Below are 20,918 nucleotides of genomic sequence, written 5' to 3' on the forward strand. Positions count from 1 at the left end.
TCGTGAACATTAAGCCAAAAACCCGGTTGTCATCTTTGACCTGCTTCAACCCTGTTATCCCCAAATCCCTTCCATTGCCAAGTCCTGTCCATTTCACCTTGCAAATTATCAGCGTATCTGTCCCACTGCCACCACCCTCATCCATGCAGCCATCACCCACAGGGATGACTAACTCAGCCTCCGAGTCCATTCTTGCCCTTTCCAGTACATTCTCCCACTGAAGTCAGGGTAATCTTCAAAGCACAAATCTCATCTCTCTCAATCTCTTTTGCAAATACACACACATACCACTTAAAACACCAAGTGTCTCTTCAGCTTGCCAGTGCTCTTACACTCAAGGCTTTGACTGGATAGGTACATGTCATCCACCACTGAGTGGTCCTCTCACCACCCCCAGACCTTGTCCTTGGGGCCTTCACACGGTGTTTCCTCATCAGACAGTGGTGTGTCCCCGCTCACCCCCGCCCAAAGGCCCACCTCATTTCAGCTGGTTAACTCTGACTTAACCCTTCCGACTTCAGCTCTGCTCTTTCATAGTATCTGTCAGTCTGTAATTAGTATCTACCTGGGGACTATTCTAGTTTCTGCCTTTCTCAACTGAGAGGAGAGAATGAAGTCTAAGACCCTAAGGCATGTTGGATGAACTGAATTCTCCTATTCATCTAGAATGACTCTAGCTGTGTACCACCCTGGAATATCTGAGAAAACAGTCACTCAAATAATTCTGTGTTCTGTGGTTCAGATGAAAAATTCAGGTTTGGAAAGGTTTGTGCCTAACAGTATCTCACATAGCAGGTGCTCAAATATTCGTTGATAGAAAATGAAGAAATAAGTTAATCGATGAACTCCCCACCCACGCTTCGATTCCTTTCACTGCATTGGGACCCCTGAGATTTAAAACTCAAGCCAATGACAGTCTCAGCACAGGGGCTGGGGGGGGGGTGGGGGTGGACTTGCCCTTCCTCTTAATTTGCACGAGACAATTTAAACCATTCAAATTACACTAATCACTGCCTACAGCCCAATAGCCATCCACAGCCAGGGAACCACAATGGGATCCCACACACTTTGCACATACTGGAGCCAGAGGGATGTAGACACCAATCCCAGTTAGGCCACTGGGTAAAACCTTGAGTAAGTTTAACTTCTGAATCTGTTTCCTTCCTGTAAAGGGGGCTGATACCACCATTTCAGCCATGGCTCTTTGGTAGCAAGGGACAGAAGCCTCATGAATCATGTTCAAATAAAAAGGAAGGCTTAAGGTAAGTATGAGTGTAAGGAGACTCCTGGGAACCCAAGGGAAGCTCAACATCCAACCGTCAGGAAGGGTAAGAACCAAGAAGGCAGCTCAGAACCAGCATCCTCCATCTCTCTCTGCTTCGGTGCCTCTGCGCCGGCTGCATGCCTCATCCAGGCTCACTCCCTTAGGGAGCTCGTCCACTCTTGCGACTTTAAATACAATCTTTATACCAAGACTCCCAAGTTTATACGTCTAATCCAGATCTTTCTCCTTTCAAGGCATATATTTAACTGTCCACTCAGTACTTCCATTTGGAGATCTAGAAGGCACGTCTAACTGAACTCCTGATCACTGCCACAGCCTTCCCCATCTGAGTGGACGGCAACTCCATTCTGCTCAGGCCAGAAGCCTTGAAGTCATCCTTGACTCCTCTTTTTCTCCTACGATCCTTATCCAAGCAGTCGGGAAACCCTGTTGGCCCTAATCTTCAAAATCCTTCAGATCCAACCACTTTCCATCATTTGCACTGCGCCTCCCTGGATCACTACAGCACCTTCTAGCAGGGCTCCCTACCTGTGCTCCAGCACCCCTTTGTTCCCCTATACACACAATAGAGTGATCCTAGGAAAACTTAAGTCAGATGGTTTCACTCGGCTCAAAACTCTGCAACACCTACCCATTTCTCTCATGATAAAAGTCAAAGTCCTTATAATGACTCTCAAGGCCTGATAGGATCTTCTCTCTCTGTTCCAGTCATCCCAGCCTCCTCACTAGTCCTTGAACACACCTACCTGACATTCCACCTCCTGGAATGTCTGTCCCTCAGATACCTGCTGGGCCAACTCCCTTCCTCCAAGTCTTGACGCAAATCTCGCCTTCCCAACGAGGCCACCCCTGTCCGCCCTATTTAACTTGCAGTTCTTTAAGACTCTTTAGCTCCAGTGCCCACCAGTGATTAGATTGTCTCTCTGAGTCCTGGCTCAAATTCCTGAGCCAGAACCAATTGGCCTGGCTCATCTTTCTAAGGCAGGCCACATGACACAGGTCAATGGCCAGCTGCCTGTGGAAGAGCCATTAGTACAGAAGGTCCTCTGGGCAAAACTGAAAAAGAGCAAAGCCATCTGGAGCTATTCGTTGTGGGAGCACAAGCTCTCCACAGATCACAAGAGCACTGCTGTATTATAGCAGAGTGCCATCGTGAATGTCAGAGAAAGCCTAGAAGGGGTCAGATCAGAGTAGACGTTGAGCTCTCAACACTGACCTTAGCAAGAGTTGTTGTGGGGATTAAGTGGTGCATTTCAATGTCTGGCCCACCAGAGGAGCTTCATCATACTCTCAGGTAACTTAACTATCCTAGCCATAAACAGATTTGTTGACATGGATAATTGGTAAAAAAAACCACTTAATATTAAAAATGAATGGATTAAACTCTGCAGGCAAGCAGGCATTTTTTAGAATTTCTCACTGTTCCCCCTTGCGCTGCTGAGGATTTTACAATTACCTAAAGACAGAATGATTTAAATGAGCCAGGTGGTTCTGGCTCAGGGTCTCAGGTGTGGCCAGGGCGGCATCATCTGAGGCTTGACCAGGGCTGGAGGAGCCATTTCCAAGCTCATTCCCCGTGCTGTCAGCAGCAGGCCTCAGGTCCTCACCTTGTGAGCCTCTCCTCACAACAGGGCAGCTGGTCTCCCCAGAGCAGCAGATCCAAGAGAGAAGCAGGAAGGCAGAACCCACCCACAGTCAGAAGTGACAACTCATCCATGCTTCTGCCACATTCTTCTACTGGTCATGTGACCAACCCTGATACAAAAGGGGAGGGGCTGCACCTGGGCTTGTGACTACGGGGGGGGGGGGGGGGGGGGGGGGCGCTCTGGGGCCATCTTGGAGGCTGCTAACCACAAGTTATTCATGCAGACCAAGGCCTGTTTTTAAAAGGCCCAGAGCTAAGATGGTTTTTTACATTTTAAAGGGCTGTAAAAGAGAAAATGAAGACTATGTGACAGAGACCATACATGGCCTGCAAAGCCCAAATTATTTACTATATGGCTCTTTATAGAGAAAGTTTGATGACCCTCCCCCAATGCAGACTGTTTATTATAGATGACTTAAGGGGTTTTCAAGGGTTATTTTGACTACAGGCAATGCTTCCCTTATGCCCTGACTTTAGAAGCTAACTCCTAGGTAAGCAACTCTACTGAAGTAGGTACTCTGCAAATTGCAGCTCTGAATGTCACTATAATGTCAACCACTAAGAAATGAACAGCTCATCATAACCTGAGCAGAAAGAAAACTATCAACCATACCTCGCCCATAAGTAGAAGGTTGATAAATATAAACTCAGTGAATGAATGATTGAAGAAGAAATACTATAAGGACACATCTTGAAAGTATAGAGTAACCATGAAAGTATGAAAACTCTTTAGTCAGTGATTTATAACATAAGACCAAAGGTGAATTTTACATAGTAGTTACAATCATAGCTAACTCCCTGCCAAATACTCCCCCGTTTGTGCATCCTCACGCCCTATGAGGTAGGGGTTATTAGCTGCCTCCATTTTTACAGATGAGCAAGTGAAAGCTGACAGAAATTATGTAATTTCCCCAAGGTTACATGATAAATAAGCAGCAGGACGATTTACTCTTACAGCAAAGTATGTAAGTATAAAGACCAACTTCATCCTGAATCTTCATGCCTCAGCTGCAGCCTGCTGAGAGCACAGCCAACACACGGAGCCCTCCTCACTGGCCCCAGGCTTCTCCTCCAGGGAAGCTCTCTCTCCTGCCCAGCTTGCTGGAATCCCAACCCAAGGACTTCAGAGAAGAGCAAAGCTCCTGGGCTCCCTATAAGCGAGGTTATAGAGACCTGAAATGCTAGATTTAACCTACTTACTCATTTATTGCTCCCTTTATCCAAAGAGAGCTTTAAAAAATATTTTCACCATGGTCTTTGCTTTCCAACCAAATATCTTTTCTGAGACTGTGGAATCAGCACCCAGCCCAGCCATCTCTCCAGCTGCTTCCCTAATGAGCTAAGTGGAGGGCAGCTGCTCGAGCCCTGGGGCCAACAAAGTTTTGACACTGGAATGACGACAGGGCAGAGAATGCTGCTGCTCCTGCAGCAAACAGAAGGGCTGTCAGATACACACGGGACTCGGGACACACTGGTAGCCACTGCAGAGAGAAGGGAGCTCTTGGCCAAGGGCTTTCTATGTGAACATAAGCAGACCTCACTCTCCCTGAGTGGTCCTGAAGATGGCTCAGCTCGTCCACTCAGATTCATGAACGTCAGGGGAAACGACTGCCCGAGGCTATACAACCAGTGGAAGGGCCAAAGTTCCCTGATGCTAAGGCTAATTTTTCCACCTTGACTCTGCTCTTGGAAAGCTTGAAGTCCAGCTGCTTGAGGAGACAGATGTTGATCACAACAGGTTCTGGAAGGAGGAGGACCTGAGCAGAGGCAGGGTGTCTGTGTCAGGGACAGAAAGAGAGAGGCACCGATAACGGCAGACACAGGAAGTCAGAAGGCCTGGAGGCAAAGGGGGTTTGAATCGGGTCTTGTAGACAGTGGTGACTATCTGCACAGGCTGCTACAAGGAACAGGACAGTCACCTGACCAAGGACACGCACAAAGACTGTCAGAGGGCACTGAGGGTCCAGCTGACAGTGGAGACATGAATTTGTGTCAATAAAGGCCCTAATTACATACACAACTGTGACCTCACTGTGATTCTAATAAATACAGCTGTCCAATCCCCACAGTAAACATGCAAATCACAAGATAATCGCCTCCCTCAGTCCATTCTAATTATGAGATAAGTCATCTTCAAAAATATTATTCCCTTGCCTAACAAGAAAAGAGAGGAAGCGACACTCTGGTCTGCTTGTAAACCCACACTCTCAGGAACGTAGAACAGAGTGCAAGGGATTCTGACACCAGAGAGACCAAGGTTTGGGTCCCAACTCTGCCACTGACTAGCTGTGTGACATTGAGCAAGATACCAGACCCTCACTGACCCCGTTTCCCCGTCTGTGAAATGAAGATAAAACACTACCTACCACACAAAACTTCTGTGAGGCTCAAACGCAATACACTCGGCTCACAGACAGCTGTGGCTGCCCGTCTGCAGAAATGGCCACAGTATAACCAACCCGACCCTTGACTTCAGGGACCTTCCATCAAGAGATGGGGTCTCTCTCCCGTCTTGAATCTGGTTGGGACATGCTTTTACCAACGAAATGAAGTGGAGGCAACACTGTGCCAGTTCCGACCCTGGGCCTCGGGAGGTCGTGTGCGCCTCGCTCTCTAGGAAGCCGACAGCTGCCAGGTGAGTGATCCCGGCTGCCTGCCAGAGGCAGAGATGAGCCTTCCTGGCAGCTGACGGCAGACACAGGAGGGACCCCAGCTGAGACCAGGACCCCAGCCTAAACTGGCACTTGCAAATCGTGAACTAAATTAACCGTTGTTAGGTCACTAAATACTGGGGTGATGTGTTAGCACTGACTGACTGCTACAGCAGTACTCACAATACGAAAGCTATTAGAGCTTCTCTTCGCCAGTAATGCCCCCAGTCCTCAATTCTTCCTTCTCTACTGGATCATTCACATCTGCATTCAATCATGCCATTACTTCTCCCTTTAAGAAAAGCTCTCCCTTGACCCCACTACCCTCAATAACTACCACCTTGTCTTTGCTCTGTCTTGCAGCAAAACTCCTCAAAGAACCGCGCATGCTCACTGCGTCTAATTCCCCTCTGTCCCTTCGCTTTCACATCCTCTTTCACCTCCAACACTGCACTGAAACGTCTCGTCAAGGTCCCCAGTGAACACCATGTTACTAAATCCCATGGTCAAGTCTCAGTCCTTATGTGATTTGGCTCAAATCAGCATCATCTGTCACCGCTGGTCCCTCTGCTCTAACACTTTCTGCACCTGGCTCCTGGGGCGCCAGTCTCCGAGTTTCCTCCTACCTCACCAGAGGGCCTTTCTCGTCACCTCAACCTCCCGATGCTGGAGTGCCCTGACTGGGGTCAGTCCTTTGCCTCTTCTCTTCTCTAACTCACTTCCTTGGTAATCTCATCCAGTCTCAAAAGTCAAAAACTCAGAAAGGCCTAGGTTTTCTCTGAAATCCAGATTGTGACACTCACCTGCCTAACGGCCACCTCCTTTTAGATCTCTAATAGGCATCTCAAACTCAACCTGTGCCAAACACAACTCCCCATCTCCCCCCTCGCCCCCATCTGCTCCTCTGGCACTCTTCCGTTTTTAACAAAATGCTCAGGCCAAAACACCTCTTTTTCTCTCACACCCGATACTTTACCCCTTAGCAAATCCCACTGGCTCTCCCTTCAAATTCCTTACCATCACCTACAAGGCCCTACGTGATTCGCTTCTCCCTGGCCTCGTGTGTTACCGGTCTCTCCCGAGTCCCTCTGCTCCAGCCATGCTGACCTCACGTCCTCCTGTCGGCTCAGGCCCCCTGCACCAGCTCCCCTTTCTCCTGGAGTGCGCTTGTCCGGAAGGCTCAGCACTTCTGCCCCGATTCCTCACAGCTGAGCACTCTCCCTTTCCTGCCTCTGTAAAACTAACAATCCCTCTCCTAGTCCTGGACTTCCTATCCCCTCCCCTGCCCTCTTTCTATGATGCCTGTCATCTAACAGACTATATATTTTACTGTTTATATTAAACTATACACTTCAGAGGGCAATGATGTCTTAATTTTTCATTAGGTACCCCCTGTGCCTAGAACAGTGCCTGACATAGGACCCATTCAATGAATGTTGTTGAACGAATGAAAATCCATCAATCAATGAATGAATGAAAGTATAGAAGCTTGGGATGTTTTTAGGATAGTGCCCCCTTCAGTGGTAAAGGAAGGCTATTTAAGGCTCTATATGCAAAGCACCGGGTTCTTCAAACCTTCCATGATCTCCTTTCTTATCACCGTAGTGATGAGAAGTATTTTTACAGATGAAGACCTGAATGGTGTGTGACAGACTACAAACCAGAAGGCTCAGTTTAAGTAATCCCAATTTTTAAAATGAGTCACCTGGAGGGTGGTATTTAAGTCCTTTTTCTGGCTTGAAAATGTGAATATTTTTGGTAACTGATGAGTGACCTGCTTCTGAGTTCCCAAGTAACGATGGCAGAGAGCACCAAACCAAAAAGACCCCATAGGTCAGGGGTTGGCAAACTTGTGCCTGCAGCCTAAATCCCGCCAGCCTCCTGGTTGTTTGTGCAGATTCCTTGTTTATAGCCTGCAAGTGAAGAATGGTTTTCCCATTTGTAAATGGTTTCATCTTCGCTGGTAATATAAGTTCCTACATAATAGGAATCAAGAGATTGTGCCTCCTGGCCCTGCCAAAGCCTACAATATTCACTATCTGGCTCTTTAAGAAGTGTAACCACCCCTGACACAGATGTGCCATCCTGGGGCCCATTCCTCAGCTGCAGACCACAAAATCCCCAGAAATAATCATCTGGGTATTTCAGCATGAAGTGACTTCCAAAACCAAGTGCCCTATACGCAACTGCCAAAAGGTAATTAGCTATGAAGTGGCCAGTGGCCGCTGCTATCATCTTCCACAGCGGTGACACCCTCTATACAGCTGGAAAAGAAACAGCCAAATACGGAAATGTATCTTACGCATGTTCCCAGGGTAACGCATATCCTAAAACCAATGGCTAGGGATAGATATTGTTCTAAATTTGGAAATATCCGATGACAAAGAGAAGTTTCCTTCCCTTTTCTTACCACACCCAAAACAACACCCTACCTTTCTCATGAGAAAAATTCCTTCACACTTATGGTTTCCATTTCCTACATTTGATCTTTCACTTAACAAAAAAAATGATTAATGGAAGCCCATGATGTATACAGACCTTTTAGTACCACGCCTGGCATATAGGAAGCTATCAGCATTCTTTTAACATTATACCCAACATATTATTATTGTATTATTATTACATCTGTTATTGTATCACATTGCATACTTTATGTATGGTAGACACAATATATAATGTACTGTAACACAACATATTGAACATGTTATATTCTATAACATGTAAATATATAATATAAATATAAAATATATAATCATTATATATGCAATATGCTGTATTGTTTTATATCACTGTTACACACATTATTATATATCATTGTTATATCACTATCCTAACACAGGGGATACTAAGCCACAAACCAGCTGTGAGACTTCAGACAAGCCGCTTCACTTCTTTCTAAGCCTCAATTCTCCATTGGTAAAATTAGGTAATCATTTTAGATTTTTACCACTCTCTTCCAGCTCAAGACCAATGCCAAAAGCATGCTAAATAACCTTTCCTTTGAAAACTTCTTCTCCTACCCTGAAGCCTATGCATGGGCACACCCAATCACGGCTTGGAACCGCACAACGGACAGGCATGGACATCATCTTCGTTCATTACATCAACATCCTGATGCTCTGCACTTGTTGATTCACGCCGCCCTCGCAGCGAGGTTTGAAGCAAGCTGTTTAATAGCAGTATATCTATTTTAATAACAACTGGGTTGGTGCCCCATGATGTACAAGCATCTGGGGAAAATGGTAACGAATCATCCCTCAACAGACACAGTAAAGAGGAAGAGGTGGGTCATTAGTCACCCTGGGTCATTAGTCATGCCGCTGAACAGTAAGCATTACACTAAAAATATTAATAACACTTCTGGGCTCACTCTGTCCCTTTCATGTGAGGACATTAAAGTATTTAATAATCGTTGCTCCCTGGGAGACAGAAGACAAAAAGTTGTGATGGTAAATGAGTATCCTTAAATAAAGTCTTCTCATGCCTTTTTTTATGTGAAACTCAGCACTTGAAAGAGACTGAGCCAAGTCCAATGCAAAAGACCATGGGAAAATAGAATTTTGAAACAAAAATAGATTCTCAGCCCTCATAATGGTTTTTGAACTTCCCATTTCCCTTCTCTGAGCCCCATGCCTTTAGGTAACTCATCACGATGGCACTAGTAAATACAGTTTAAGTTTCACAAGAAAAACAAGTTCAAAATGATAATGCTCAACACTGATGTGCTTGTGGCTAACTGATAAATTTATGCATCACTCAAGAAAATGTTAACAGATACATCCCTTCTGGAAAACAACATGGCAATAGTCCATGGCAGGTTCCTGGACTGGGAACTTTACCTTGGGAACTTATCCCAAGGAAATCATCCAGCAAATCACAAATATATATGAATACAGCTACTTATTGTTACCCTACCTGTAACAGCAAAAAGGGGAAATAATTTCAATATCCACCAGCAGGTGAATGATTTAATAAGTTATGGGACAGCAACATGATAGAATGTCACAGTCATTACAGTAGCTCTGAAGACCACATATGAAAAATATGCATGCATGTGCAGCAGCTCTGGAAAAGATGAACAGTAACAGCTAATTCTTCTGCTCACTCACTAGGTTTTAGGCCCTTTAGATCTAGTCACTCAATATGCATTTTCTTCTTCGCATTTTGTCAATTTTTTTCCAATTTCTTCTTTAATAACATAACATCTTTTTGACTAAAATAAAATGAAATTTCTCTGTACTTAGCCTAAAAATAACAACACTAATAAACACTTACTGGACATATACTACGTGCCAGGTACTGTTCTAAGCACTTTACATGTATAAACCCCTTGACCCTCACACCTAGCCAGCTAGAAGTGGGGAAGCAAGGAGTCAACCGGGGCATCTGGGCTCCAGTGTACAGGCTCTTAACCACTATGTAATAATGAAAAAACTTTTCAGCATTATTCAGGATGGGAAAATGGACTGTCCTGCTTAGTTCAATATTCTAGTTAACTAGGAATAGCTCAGCTATGTCTGGTCCTGCAGTAACTATTTTCAAAGAAATTCAACACCATAAAAACGCCCCTGTGACCATGCTGTTCAGCAGAACTGATGCTTTCTGCAGGTACTGAACAGCAGGGGAGTTTGCAGATATGAACAGCAGTGATGAGTGCTGATGGTCCCTGATTCACAGCCCACAAGGCACCTCTGAGATCATCTGGCATGTATGTGATCCCTTCAACTGAGAGAAGGAAATGGGTAGAGTTAGCCAAACTCACGCTGCTAGCTGGGATTGGGACAGATCTGGGCCCATGATCCATGCCCGCGGATGTGGTAAAAGCCGGGTTCTTTCTTCCTATTATGCAACATGTGATAACAAGAAAGACTATGATTCATTAAGTGCTTGTGTACGCTAAGGGCTATAAACCCTTCACGTGAATTATTTAATTTCGCGCCACAGTCGTTCGAGGTAGGCATTATTATTAATCTCACGTGGAGACTAGGAAACAAGCTTGGAAACGTGAAGTCATGTGGCTCGCCTCACTCAGCTAGAAGGCCCTGATTCAGGTGACTGGCGTGCAGCCCCAGCCCTTGCACATTCTGGAGCACTGCAGCCCCACAGCAATGGAATCAGACCACATAATGCATGGGGGTAGGTAGGCCGGCTCCAGCTCTGGCCAGAAAAGCCGTCAATATTAATGATCTGGCACACAGGCATCCAGCGGCCCCAGATGCTTCTTGACTACCTAGCTAGGTACAAGCTTGTAGAGGCAAGTCTAAGCGCCCTTGCTGACTGGAATCCAAACAATTATAAATCCGCCCCCACAGCACAGGAACCAGAGAGCATGTGGAATTTATGCAAATCCTTGAGTCCCCACCCCCACCCAACCAGGCAATCTCCTTCCCAGCCTTGCTAAGCCCACAGTCAGCCCAGGCCTGGGAAAGACACTTCAGCCTCAGCTCTTCCACCGAGGGTGTTAATTTCATTTGCTCACACCCAGCTGTGTACAAACATGCAAATCATTAACGTTTCCATTTACCAGGCCGGTATGGCCCTGAGCTGCTGGGATTTCTGAAGGAGATAACAATTCTATTTGCAACTACCGCTGCAATTTTTAATTCCCAAGGAAACTTTCGCCCGTGTTATATTCCCAAAAGCCAAAATGACCACTGTAAGCAACCCTTCAAGTTATTCATGAAAAAAAAAGACCAGAAGAAACAAAGAATTCTTTTAAACATCTTTATTGGAGTATAATTGCTTTACAACGGTGTGTTAGTTTCTGCTTTATAACAAAGTGAATCAGTTATACATATACATATGTTCCCATATCTCTTCCCTCTTGCGTCTCCCTCCCTCCCACCCTCCCTATCCCACCTCTCTAGGTGGTCACAAACCACCGAGCTAATCTCCCTGTGCTATGCGGCTGCTTCCCACTAGCTATCTATTTTACGTCTGGTAGTGTATATATGTCCATGTCACTCTCTCACTTAGTCCCAGCTCACCCTTCCCCCTCCCCATATCCTCAGGTCCATTCTCTAGTAGGTCTGTGTCTTTATTCCCGTCTTACCCCTAAGTTCTTCATGACATTTTTTTCCCCTTAGATTCCATATATATGTGTTAGCATACGGTATTTGTCTTGAATTCTTTTGAGAGCACTGGACGGGATAGTAGGTATATTTCAGAGCAGTTCGATTTAGCTCTCAATTGAAGGTTTCCCCAGGTGCCTGGGTCAATGAGTCAATAACGAAATGCCGACTGTGATTTAAGTGCCTTTTGTGAAGCAATCTTTTGCAGCGTGAACAATCATCAATAAATTTACTTAGTCTTTGTAAATTCAGACTTGCTGTGGGACAGAGGAGGGTGTACCTGTTTTCATCCCTCGACGCCTCTACTTTGGGCAGAGAAAGGCAAAGAAGGAACGTTTCCACCACACACCCGCCAGCACTGGTAGATACCATTTACTGAGCACCTACCATGCACCAGGAACCACGCTGCACCTTTCGGACCTCATGTATACCCGTGGTAGCACTGGAGGCCAGGCAGCACTCAGTTTGGTTACCGAGTGCACTCACGGAGGGCACCAAGTGCCATACGCTGTGCTAGTATGGAGGACAGAACAATGATCCCAAGAGACAGCCCTCAGGTTTCTGGTCAGGTACTGTAGTAAACAGACCCCCCCCCCCCCCCATCGGCCCTCCACCGGCCCATCCCTGTGGTGAGGGCTGGAATGTAGTCATTTGAAGGCCACTGGAGGTAAGGACAGTGGGGAAACGATCTGGGATTACAAAATTCACTTGTTCAAGGTCAGACAGAAAGTCAGGGGCAGCAGAGCTCTGGCTGGATGGACCACTCGGGATCATAGGAAGCCACTGCCTTATCCTACCTCCCATCCTATTTTTTTGGACAGGGCCTGCTAGAACTCACTATGGAAACGCAAATGACTTAAATTTATCAACCACTGCAAGCATTCATTATTGTAAAAACCAATAAAGGCAGTACCGTTTCTTTCTTATGTTTCGGGTTCTGAAAGCTATAAGAAAAACTAGAACTATAAGAGAGTATAATGTTGGTCCCTTCAAAGGATGCACGTCCCACACTGTTTAAAATCATTAGACATTTCTCTATTAGATGTAAAATGCTCTTTAGGGTGACACCAAGCAGAAGTGAGATTCATGTTTCTCAAACTAGTATTCTGTCACCTCAGTTTTTTAACTTTCCAGGTCTACAACATGGAAACAGAAACACAAATGATCCAAAAGGCAGATAATGATTTCCTTTAAATGTCCCTTCAGAATTTATTCTGCATTTGACCTTCCTAATCACGACTGTCTGGCTCTGGTTAAAGTCTGCCATCGCAGGTCAACACACAGACCGGACAGAAGTCAGGGGCAGGCTGGGCAGTTCCAGCTGCCTGCAGCAAATGCACACAAGGACGTGCCCCAGTTTCACTTGCCCCTAAAGCAGACAAGGATATCATGCTGCTTGCTCTAGAGCCTGGTGCCATCAGTCATCCACTGAGCTTGGACTTCGAAAAATGCACTCCCATCAGGGTCAGGGTGGTGGTTGGGATCCACTAAATCAGTGGTCCCCAACCTTTTTGGCACCAGGGACCCGTTTCGCGGAAGACAATTTTTCCACAGACCTGGGCGGGGGTGGGGGGTGGGGGTGGTGGTGGTAGGGGGTGAGGGGGGATGGTTGAGGCAGTAACGTGAGCGATGCAGAGCAGATGAAGCTTCAATCGCCTACCGCTCACCTCCTGCTGTGCGGCCCAGTTCCTAACAGGCCGAGGACCGACACTGGTCCGTGGCCCAGGGGCTGGGGACCCCTGCACTAAATCATTCCTAACCATTGTTCCAAAATCCCAGTTCCAAAATACAAACAACCTTTAAAGACAAACAGACAAACTGTGAAGAATAAATAAACTCCACACCATTGTTATTGTGGATCCTTGGACTGGAGAACAAACTGCGGGTCCAGGGTCTACCCTGCTCAAACCAACAAATCCCTACACTGGCAGAGACACGGCCCTGGTAAATGGGATCTGTGAAGACTTAGAAATCAGGGGCAATTAATTGCTCTTCTTTTTATCCCCAATTCACTGTGGATCCTGAAATCCCTACTATCAACTCCTCTCATTTAAATTTCTGAACACAACTAAACAACACAACAAAACACAAAAGCTTTAATTTTTGTCTGTAAGCCCAGCTGCTTCCTATGGAAGTATTAAGAAGTTTTAACTCACACGTTTTCTAAGGAAAACCAGAGACAACTTAAAAGTAAGTAAAATATTAAATTCCTGTTATAAAAGTGATTTGAGTTATTGGATCAATGCCAATTTTCTTCTTGGTGGCTGGAGATACCAGGTCACATGGCACTGAAAGAGTGTTACATCCTGACCCACCAGTAAATACCCATGTCTGCTAAGATTCATTCTTCTGAAGGACAAGGTACTATGATGTAAGCAGCAACTGCTTTTTTTTTAATGTTTTTCTCCCCCAAATGAGTAAAGTACATTAAAGAAAATATAACAAACCTCATATATGCATAACCTGGATTCTAACAGTTGTTAAAATGATCCTGTTTTTCTTATCTGTATGTATGTGTTCATTCAGTCACCTGAACCATTTTAGAGTAAAATTATAGCCAGCATAACCCTTTAGCCCTGAATACTTCAGCATGACAACCCCAAAAAGGACATTCTCCTACATGACTCATTACCATAATCACACGTAATAACATAGACAACAGTTCCCAAATATCATCTACCACGCAGTTCATACTGAAATTTCCTGAACTGTCCCCCAAATGTCTTTTATTACTGTTTTGTTCACACCAGGATTTGATCAAGGACCAGTAAGGAATACCTTTTTCAAAGTAACTTGTTGGACAAAGAATGAATGACTGATGGAAAGTCAGAGGGGCTGGAACCGAACGGTAAATTAGCATCCGACCTACTTTTCCCTATTAAGAAGAAAAAAAATTATATATAATCTGACCACAAAAGACAACTATTATTAACATTCCCATGCATTTTCTTCCAGTTTATTTTTTCTGTTCATAAACACACACCCATACATACGCTTGCGCTCAAACTGTCTTGCTACAGGTCAGGTGCTATCTCCACCCTTTTTGGCAAGTGGAGATAAAAGAGCCAATACCTGATGAAGTCCTGTGGGCACCATCTTTGGTATTCTGGTGCCTGCCGGGTCTGCGAACTGCTGGTCTGCTAGGTTAATAACAGTGAAAAGGGCAGCCGAGTGCACTGGAAGACCCAAAGGCCCTGCCTGGGGCTGCATACTGCCGTGTGGCCCCTCTGGCTTTCTCCTCCTCAAAGCTGACGCTAACACAAGCCTGAGTGACACCGAGTAGGTTTTAACAGGTGTTGCTGTCCCGTGTCACAGACATCTAGGATTGATAAATATGAGACTTGTTTTTTTTTTTAATAGAAGGTACTTTGAACTCTTTGGAAGAAAGGCGCTATATATTTAAAAGCTATTAATAACATTCTCTAAACCAAACTGTCACAAAAGATTCAAACTCCTGGATATCAAAATTTTTACTTGGGATATCTTTTTTTTTTTTTTTTTTGCGGTACGCAGGCCTCTCACTGTGTGGCCTCTCCCGCTGCGGAGCACAGGCTCCGGACGCGCAGGCTCAGCGGCCATGGCTCACGGGCCCAGGCGCTCCGCAGCATGTGGGATCCTCCCGGACCAGGGCACGAACCCGCATCCCCTGCATCGGCAGGTGGACTCTCAACCACTGCGCCACCAGGGAAGCCCCTTGGGATATTTTTTAAAGCTGAAAATTTTCAACCAACGGACGTATGCTGTACTAAATAAAAATCTCAAACTGAACTAAGTTCTCAGCCAAGCCAGGCCATCACATTGAGATGCAAATCGCTTTATTCCTTAGGAGAACTGCCTGTTAATTTTCTTTAAAATATGCTGAACTGCAAGCATTTTCTGATGAAAGGTATTTCCCCAAGCAGTTTCAGGTCTGGTTTTAAACCAAAGTTTCCCAACAGAAGGCTGCCTCCTTCCTTCCTCCTGGAGATGAAGCACAGGGCCTTCTTACCTTGTTTCCAGGGGCACAGATGGCTTCGTTTCAGGGGCTTCTGTTTTTCAATAGCATTGCCCATTCTAAAGCCAGAGGATCACAGGGCCCTTCCAAGCCCAGGTGTCTTTGTTGAACAGCGAATACGGACCAAGTCACTAGCTGGAAGGGGATTCATCTCTCAGACATCCCAATCACCCAGCGGTGAGCCCTGGTAAATCCTCACAAGAAAAACCTGAACTCTACTCTGGAAGGTCCTTGCCTCTGCCTTTCAAACTCCCTTCACTCCCAGGAAGGAAATCAGAATAAAAGGCTTGTTATCGCGGTGGGTCTCGGTACGTCTATACTAGGAAGCTCTTCCTCCGCCCTCCTTTGACAGTCTGTTACTCATTGGCACAGCAGCCTCAGATTAATTTCCAAACACTTTGGACACTGCTTTTCTTTGGGGGAGGAGTGGGAAATGAGATGATCAAAAAACTGAAAGTTAAAAATAGACCAATTTGGGGGGGTGCCACAAGAAACTTTTTTTTTTTTTTGGCGGTACGCGGGCCTCTCACTGTTGTGGCCTCTCCCGCTGCGGAGCACAGGCTCCGGACATGCAGGCTCAGCGGCCATGGCTCACGGGCCCAGCCGCTCGGTGGCATGTGGGATCCTCCCGGACCGGGGCACAAACCCGTGTCCCCTGCATCGGCAGGCGGACTCTCAACCACTGCGCCACCAGGGAAGCCCAAGAAACATTTTCACAGAGACCCTAACATCACACCTTCTATTTAAGGATTCTGGCCCTCAGACCAGTGTGCATCAGGTGACAAGTTCCATCAGAGAGAAAACAAGCTGACTTCATTAATCCTGTGTTTCCAAGGGAAAAACAAACAAACATCAAAATGCAAACTGCACTTTAGTTTCCAAAGAAGAAAAGACCTCAGAGGACAAGCAGCTAGGAGTTTGTAACCTCAAGCTCCAATCTTACACTCTATTTTGGAATTAATTTTTCTGGAGAAAATGTGGCACCACCTAAATTCTGAACAACAGGTTTCCTGGAAGAAAGAAGGGCATGAAATCATATGCTTTTTGGTAAAAACAAAGAAAATGGCAAGGTACGTGGAAAGATTTCATTGATTTAGATACCAGAGTTTGAGGGTAGAAAAGCTCTTAAAGAATCCCTGGAGCACATGCAGTGGGTGAGACTGGCTGCAGGACCAACCACCTGGGTTCAAATTCTGCCTCTGCCAACAGAGCATAGTTTTCTCAGTTTTCTCATCTGTTAATTGGGCATAATGCCAGTAGTCCCACCTCCCCGGCTGTAATGGTTAGGGGAAAACACTGACTGAAACTGCCCGGCCCTGGCCAGGCAAAGACAGTAACAATGTGCATAAGTTATTTTACCACAGGAGATCCTGGTAAGGAACAGGGAACTAACAAGCTACCACCAACCAGAAGAATAGGGGAAAGGTCAAAAGGAGAGAGAAGAGACGCCAGTCCACATGTCCTACCAACCTCCCAGAATCCTCCTCGCTGGAATCCATCTTGGCTGAGTGGTTGCACGTGCCACCAGAAAGGACCCTCAGTCAGAATGATTGGTCAGAGACAACCCGGAAACTCACCCCATCACCATAAACCCCGAGACTGCGAGCCACGTGGCAGAGCAGTCTTCCTGGGCTCCCTTACCCTGCTGCTCTCCGCCCAGGCGCCCCTTCCCAATAAAGTCCCTTGCTTTGTCAGCACATGTGTCTCCTCGGACAGTTCATTTCCGAGTGTTAGACAAGAGCTCAGTCTCGGGCCCTGGAAGGGGTCCCCCTTCCTGCAACATAATGAGGACCAAATAAAAGGGACACTTAGGAATCCCTTGGTAAATCGTTATCACCAACACCGTAATACTCTTTGACTGTGAAACTGTATTAGCTCAGATGGCCGATATCTGGCTTCAGACAATTTAGCCAAAGGCACATAATCACAGTGAATTTCGTTCTATTGGGGTTGGAGGGTACAAGGTGGGAGCCAGAGTAAAATTTAAAGACAGTATTCCAAAAAAGACCCACAGAACCAAAGAAATGGAGTTCGAGAGGCACTAAATGCACTAGTGCTCCAACTGTTCAGTGTGCTCTGTTACCACTCCCAGGGCCACGGCCAGCGTGCTGCACCAGCCACTGCCCATTCTGAGGGAAACAGAAATAATCCTGCCAATGTATGCAAAATGAATGAAGCCAAATCCAAATCTCTACAAGATCTTAAGGTTTCCTATTTGATCTACCAACACAGAAATCATTTTTACAAAATCACAGCCTGAGATTCCAAACTTCTTAAAGCAAGTAGCACGGGTCTGTTTCACTCCTCCAATGACAGGTAGGAAAGAGAGCAAATGCTTCAGTGAAGGCCACGGCCAACCCCGCTTCCCTCACACCATACGATGAACTCACCTTCCAATCAAACTGCAACCACAAACTGCAAAAGAGCAAAGGCTCGCACCCCAACCGTGCCAGAGGGGGCCGCTGAAACCTAAGAGCTGGTAAAAGATCCAATTCAAGTTCAGCACCCACCCCAACTCCATCAGCAAACACCCCACCCTTTCGGTACACTCTGAAGAGACTTCCGTTTCCTTCCAAAAACCGTAACAATTTTCCTTAGGCAAGTCTGCAATGCCAGATATTATATCTGACCTCATTTCTTCCAGAAGACATTTAGTTCAAAATATCTACAAAAGCATAATAGATCAAAAAGGCTCTACTTTTGAACCTGCATCTTAATGTCTCTTTTCACCTAAAGAAAGTTTTAACTTGTCAAATGCTCTGCACACGATGCCGCCCAGCACCAGCAGAATACCCACGCACAGCAGGTGCTTAATAACTACTGAACAAATGGGCAGACAGATGAAGGAATAAACAAATGAAGGCTCCCCGCCCCCCTCCCCCGCAAACACACCCTACAATGTGTTAACAGGAGTTTCTTTTTTTTTTTTTAATAAATTTATTTATTTTTATTTTATTTTTGGCTGCATTGGGTCTTCGTCGCTGTGCGTGGGCTTTCTCTAGTTGCGGTGAGTGGGGGCTACTCTTCGTTGTGGTGCGCGGGCTTCTCATCACGGTGGCTTCTTTTGTTGCAGAGCACGGGGTCTAGGCACAAGGGCTTCAGTAGTTGTGGCACGTGGGCTCAGTAGTTGTGGCTCGCGGGCTCTAGAGCGCAGACTCAGTAGTTGTGATGCATGGGCTTAGTTGCTCTGCGGCATGTGGGATCTTCCCGGACCAGGGCTCGAACCAATGTTCCCTGCATTGGCAGGTGGATTCTTAACCACTGCTCCACCAGGGAAGCCCAAACGGAGTTTCTAATCCATAAATGAACTCTCCTTCCTGCAAGCGCCAGAGGTGTGGGCCCTGCCGAGTGCTGTTTCATCCACCTTCCCCACCCCTCAGCTCAGGCAAAGTCCCCAACCTGGAGTTTCATCCGTATCTTTTTTATCCCCACTAGTCTGTAAAGCCTTTGAAGTCAGGAACTGGGTTTGGGTCAGTTCCCCATGTGCCTGCGTGCACACAGAACAACAGGTCACCAGGGAAACCTGGGCTCAAGGCCGACGCTGCCATTTCTCAGCTAGGGGCTGCCACATTCTAACAGCTAATTTTCTGATGAACCTTCCAAACAAACTAGAAATTTCCTTGAGAGCAGCTCTGAAGTGAGGACCCTGTGGTTAAACTGCTTCTAGGGTAACCACGGCCTCCCAAAATGATTCTGTGTGAACTGGATGGGGGCTGGGGGTTGGGGAAGATAAATCGAATCACCTATTTTTAAGAATTCCTCCCTAATTCTCATCTCAGAAAAAGTGTCTTCCAGAGTTGTCCCCAAGGGTGAATATGCTCACCATCCAAGATGGGCAAGTGACCCATCCAGTCCACACCTTAGGGAGACAACATGGGACTCAAACAGATGAGACGAATCAAAAGTGAAAGACCACCAGAAGTGGAAAGCTCACCGCATGGCCAGCACCACGTGTCTCCACGCAAATCCTCCGAGGGTGCTGTGGGTACATGGACTGCTTTCAGTCAGACCGCGTGTTACCAAGTTACTCCTGAGGTATTACTACTGCAAGCCCCAAATCACGGACTCACAGAAGGGTAGGGCCTAAGGACACAGACTGACAAAATCATCTCCTCCTAAAAGCCTGGGGCAGGGCAGGGCGGGGGTCAAGGCTACACACTCAGTGAGAGAGCCAGATCCAGCCCAAGAGTTTTAATTCTTGGCCGGGAAACCTCCTACCTCTTCCTCCTGACCAGAGGGACAAGGCGGTGGAGGAGTGGAAAGTGCTGGCTCTGGAGGAGAGCTGAGCCAGTCTGAATCTTTATGTGGGCACTTTCCATCAGGGCGACAGGAACTTCACCTCCTGGACCTGATTTTTTCACCTCTGTAAAGTATGTACTAATATGCTGCCTACTTCATAGGCAGTCTAAAGCTTAAATAAAATGTTTTAAAGGTGCTTGGCACACTTAAAGAATAGTTACCGTTGCTGGTTTTTTTTTCTTTTTAATTTCGTTATCTATGAACATCCAGCTTTAGAGACAATACATTAAAGAAAAATTATTTACCGTCACAGAGATTTTTTTGTTTTTTTAAATATCCCAGTAAGATCCATTGCAACATTCTGATAAATAACTCATTCCCTTAGCGCAAATAAAATAATATTTCACTTCCAAACACTTGTATCATCAGAATACTTTTTTGATTATGGAATGCAAGCGACATAAACCAAGGAGGTAACACTGTGGTTACTGAAGTTTGAAACATTTTACAGAGTCCTGTCCTCAATGCAAGATGCAACTGGATTGAGAAGAAACCTGCGTCAGGGAGTCCTGCAAGGCACTGCTCACTGCTCAGAAGGGGAAGGCCAGTGATCGCCGTAGTGTGCACCTTCACCACCTCCTCCCCACCCCGCCCCCAGGTGTGCGGGCAGGAGATGGAAGCTGGGCTCTGGAGCCGGTGCCCAGTAGCTGACATGAAGCTTTGTGCATGGAATTTGTGTGCTGGGAGGAAAGTCTGATGTTGGTCACTTCCCCTCCAGAGAAAAATACAACAATACAAGGAAGCACCAAGCACTGTGGGAATGTTCCAAAGTGGGAGTTCCAGCTCAGTCCAGAGTATAAACAAAGGGCAATGACCAGCCTGGAGGTCAGGCCAGCAGAGCACTGAGGCAAAAAGTCTGGGAGTCAGTCTTCTGGGTGCCCTAGTCCCTGCTTTGAAGTGACATTCCCGCCCAGCGCTGCGGAAATCACTGAAGGCGAAGGCACATCTCGAGTACTGCATCACAGGAAACACA

The 20,918-nt window shown here is 46.2% G+C and overlaps 1 protein-coding gene across 7 annotated transcripts in view; it reads right to left on the minus strand.

Moving 5' to 3' along the window:
• The window catches only part of RAPGEF1 (Rap guanine nucleotide exchange factor 1), a 232,168-nt gene that overhangs the window by 99,443 nt on the left and 111,807 nt on the right, over positions 1-20,918 (minus strand). The window contains exon 1 of one of the 7 annotated variants that reach the window (XM_033858919.2): positions 15,641-16,101. The exons of the other annotated variants lie outside the window; for them this stretch is intronic. Coding sequence (XP_033714810.1) covers positions 15,641-15,704 — 64 coding nt within the window. The 5' untranslated portion in view covers positions 15,705-16,101. Of the gene's footprint in view, positions 1-15,640; positions 16,102-20,918 lie in introns of those variants that run through there. 7 annotated transcript variants of the gene reach the window in all.

The sequence above is a fragment of the Tursiops truncatus genome, chromosome 6 (genome assembly GCF_011762595.2).
Source record: "Tursiops truncatus isolate mTurTru1 chromosome 6, mTurTru1.mat.Y, whole genome shotgun sequence".
Classification (NCBI taxonomy): Eukaryota; Metazoa; Chordata; class Mammalia; order Artiodactyla; family Delphinidae; genus Tursiops; species Tursiops truncatus.